General features: G+C 50.9%; 2 protein-coding genes across 2 annotated transcripts in view; one reads left to right on the forward strand and one right to left on the reverse strand.

Moving 5' to 3' along the window:
- Positions 1–738: 738 nt before the first annotated feature.
- On the reverse strand, positions 739–1999 carry NGA_0238400 (nudix hydrolase; the record flags this gene model as incomplete). The annotated part of the gene is made up of 5 exons (XM_005854442.1): positions 1943–1999; positions 1621–1758; positions 1179–1349; positions 961–1017; positions 739–831 (listed from the first exon to the last, which is right to left on the reverse strand). The coding sequence occupies exons 1-5, from the start codon at positions 1943–1945 to the stop codon at positions 739–741; spliced, it is 462 nt and encodes a 153-aa protein (XP_005854504.1). The 5' UTR covers positions 1946–1999.
- Positions 2000–3000: 1001 nt separating this feature from the next.
- Positions 3001–3891, forward strand: part of NGA_0238200 (uncharacterized protein) — a gene marked incomplete at its 3' end in the record, with an annotated part of 1141 nt that continues 250 nt past the window's right edge. Inside the window, exons 1-2 of the mRNA XM_005854440.1 lie at positions 3001–3273; positions 3391–3768. Coding sequence (XP_005854502.1) covers positions 3041–3273; positions 3391–3768 — 611 coding nt within the window. The 5' untranslated portion in view covers positions 3001–3040. The remainder of the gene's footprint in view (positions 3274–3390; positions 3769–3891) is intronic.

A 3891-nucleotide genomic window follows, 5' to 3' on the forward strand; every position in this document is an offset into this window, starting at 1 on the left:
GCCACGGATAAGGAGACTGAACGTTGAGCAAGATCGCTTGTGAGGCGAGCAAGCAAATGCAAAGGTTTGCTGCTTTTCGTGACACTTTGTGGAGTAAGGCCGCGCGAGCTCTGAATTCCGCACCACCATAGACTAACAAGTGTAAACGCATAATGTATTTAATGGTGAGGGCATTGGTTAGACGGATGCCGGGGCCGGCTGCGCGTTGAGGTCTCGCTAAAATAACGGAGGAGGGCGAGGTCAGTTCCGGTGTGAATTTGAAGACGTGAACCTACCCGTGGCATCGAATGGCTTTTGCCCACCTGAATCCAACCGTATCAAGATTTTCAAGAAAGCAACCATGACATGGGTTAGTGAACGAAGCTGGTGTGGGCGGCTATACTTTATTGAACTTTCCTACGGGGCATGTTGCCCTCAGGAGGCAAGCGGACTCGGACCGTGTCCAAACCCGCTGACGTACGTGTGTCAACATAAGCCTATATGTCATGAAAAACTAAATAATTACAGGATTTCTGAAAATTCTATTGTTTCACGTATTTGCGTCCAAGTGAAGGGTTTGGACTTCATATTACCTAATTCAAAACAGCCTCCTGACCCAAATTGAATTCTTTTGCCAAGGTTCAGGGTTCTTTTGCCACGCAGCCCCTCCTTACTATGTGTTGTGTGATTCAGATGGAGCGCTCCTCCACTTACATGATTTTCTCGTCCTCTCTTTTCTGCCTCAACACATACATTCCCTCAATTTCCGTTTGACTTTTCTCCCTTTTCGCGCAAAAAGTCAAGATACTTCCGGGTCGCATACAGCGAATCGGGCGTGAACTTGTCTCCAGCCTATTCCAGAAGCGGACAATGGGCAGAGAGGTGAGAAAAGAATCTGGAAAATCGATGGAAACGGCAGGAAGGACGAACAAGAATGCAAAAAGATGGGAAAATTTGGTCAAGAGACAGGGTACGCCATACCTCGACCCGAATAAAAACTTCCTCAAGCGTCATGGGATGCACGCTTTCGACTTCCTCCTGGGGGTTAAAGGGCCAATAAAGAAAGGAGACGAGCATAATCAAGGCAGGAACGAGGACAAAATTCACCTGAATGCGAAGCTCGGAACCTGTGGGACGTTGGTCGACGTCCTTGCCCCGATTCCCCCTCCCCGTGGGTACCCTCCGCCCTCTCTCCTTACCTTTTGCAATGTCAAGGCTCCGTCCCACACTACTTCCCAGGCGTCACCAAAGACACGAATTTGCTCATCTTGGTACAAGAAAGTGAACAAATGCTTTTTTCCCGCAGAAGGTGGAATGCCCAGCTCTTCCTCCGCCTCTCGATCGGCATTCTCGGCGTAGGTTTCGCCTGCCTGCGTACGGGAGGAGGAGAAGGGGGAGGAGGAGGGAGCGGGGACGGGGAAAAGAGGAAAGGAAGGACAGGGGTGAGAGGAGAGAGTTGATGTGGCCGCCCTTGGTCGTTGCGTAAGATGACACCTGTCCCCCGCATCATGATTTGCTTTTGCCTTCTCCTGCTTCCTGAACGTTTTGCTTTTGCCTTCTCCTGCTTCCTGAACCGTCCCCGCCACCTGCCCTCCCTTGGTCCGCCCCTTCACCCCTCTCCCTCCCTCCCTCCTGCCTTACCCCCACCACTCCACCGGCCACCACCTCGTAGTACCCAGGACAGTAGTCCTTGAGCATGGTTCGTTTCTGCACATAGTACTCTCCCTGGCTGTTTCGCGCAAAAATATAAGTAGAACGGTGCAACAGCCGTTCTTTGCGCTGTGGAGATGAAAGGAAAGATTGGCAGGCACGAAGATGAGGGAAAAGATGGAAGCAAAGCATGGTACAGGTGTCTGAGGTGTCATGGGCCCAAGGGAGCGGCGACGTGGCACACCCATGACTAAGATCGATGATTGTCGGCGTTGGCAGTGCACAAAAAATTATTCCAGCCTCGACGACGTACCATGATTTCCCGACGCTCTTGGCGCAATACTTGATTGCTTTCGTCAACAATGTCGACCTGATCGGACCATTCAAGACATAACTCGTGAGGTTAGCAAACAAAAATGCACAAGTTAAAGAGAAACGGTCCCCGAGATATGCATGACAAGCGAAAGCGGGACAAATATCACCTGAAATACCAAAGATATTAGAAGTCTTTCTATATCATGGAAAGAAGTTCCATTGATCCAAGGAGGGGGGGTGTCGCAGCAGTCTGCAAGGTCGCCAAATAAAAAAATCAGATAAATGGGACAGGGGAAAAGGAGCGTAGCACTTACAATTTCGTCCGCTGAGAGAGACATGTTGTTGACAGTGCTCGAGATTTGCCGCGATGTGCACGAGGATTTTATTGTGGGAAAATTTGGTCGGCGACGCCTGTGCGAGACTGAGGCGGTGCGACGACAGGGTTAACCATTCCATTTTGTACATCAAACACCAAACTGGGTGCGCACTAAGCAAAACTGAGCGTAAACATACAGTGGATTCATTTGTTGAGACCTTGCGCCCCTATTGATTGTCCTGAAAAGACAGTCGTGGACGAAATTGTTATCTTTGAAGTAGGTCCGCTTTATCTACTTGAGATGAACGAAAAACTTACATTTCTGACACATCAATTCAGTACGCGGATGCGATCTATGAGACACAATGTCTTTTAAAAACTTTAATCCTCACCAGGTATATGTCACCTGGATATCAACAATGTGGCGCCTCGTTTCTTTTTTTTGGAAGGGTATTTTAACCCTTTCCTCTTGTCCCTCCCGGTTCCCAATCTCTCCTCCTTCTCCTTCCGACGCCATTTATTTTTACGGCGTAGCCAGTCAATCAAACCATTTCCGCTGGTATAAAGTCCAGATTGGTACAACTTAACAATTTGAGTACCTTGATTCAAGGTGCGAGGCCGTCTGGCTTTTTTTTTAATTGACACTGAATGGGACACGACTGATGCCTTCCATGACGTTGACCACGTCGAAACCATTCTCCATGGTTTTCCTTCTTTTCCTCCCATTCCTTTTTCGGGTCACATCATCAGTTCTATCAACAAAGTGGCTACGCATTCCTCATGGATATGGACGCTGAATCCACCAAGATGGGGTCGTCCGCCGCGTCTTTTTCTCCCTCCCTCCCTCCTTCCCTTTCCACCTCCTCGCTGCCGGAGGCAGACGGCGAGATAGCGACGGAACAAAATAAAACCACGGACCATGCCAAACTCACTTTTCAGGCGACGGTCGTGCCCGCAAAATTCGCCACAGCCAGCACAAAGACCACCGAAACGTCAGCGGCGGGTTCTTCTAGGTGTGTATTTGTTCATATGTACAAGTGCCCGCAAGTGAGGAAAAGCAGGAGGTAGATTGATCTCCTCTTTCCAACTCCCCTTCGCTTTTTGACTTCCTGCTCTCCTCCTACGCACAGCCCCAAGAAACCCTCCGCCGCCGTCAACACCACCAGCAGCCCTCCTCCTTCCATTCGTCTTCCTACTTCCTCCCCCTACCCCTCGTCTGCTGCCGTTTCGCCCTCCTGCCCTCGCCCTACCTCTTCACCTGCCCGTTCTTCCACCTCCACTGCCGCATCGCCTTCCCTCTCTCCCGCCCACTCCGGCATGGTAGCCTCTCCTTCCCCTCCCTCCGCCGTTTCCTCCTCCTCCTCCTCCTCCTCCCCCTCCTCCTCCTCCTCCCTCCCCGACGAGAAGACTCTTGTCCGTTGGTGTCAAAGGGTGGTGGCAAACGACATGGGGTTGAAAAATGAAAGCCTCCTGGACGATGACTTCTACTTCATCGGGCCCTTCGACGGGTGCGAGACTTGCTGCCCTCCCTCCTTCCCTCCCTCCTTTCCACTCTTTCTCCCTCCCGCCCCCCCTCCCTCCCTCCCTTCTTTCAGTTCTCTCTTCCTCTCCTTTCACCTCTATTTTATAGC

The sequence above is a fragment of the Nannochloropsis gaditana genome (assembly GCF_000240725.1).
Source record: "Nannochloropsis gaditana CCMP526 unplaced genomic scaffold scaffold505, whole genome shotgun sequence".
Classification (NCBI taxonomy): domain Eukaryota; class Eustigmatophyceae; order Eustigmatales; family Monodopsidaceae; genus Microchloropsis; species Microchloropsis gaditana.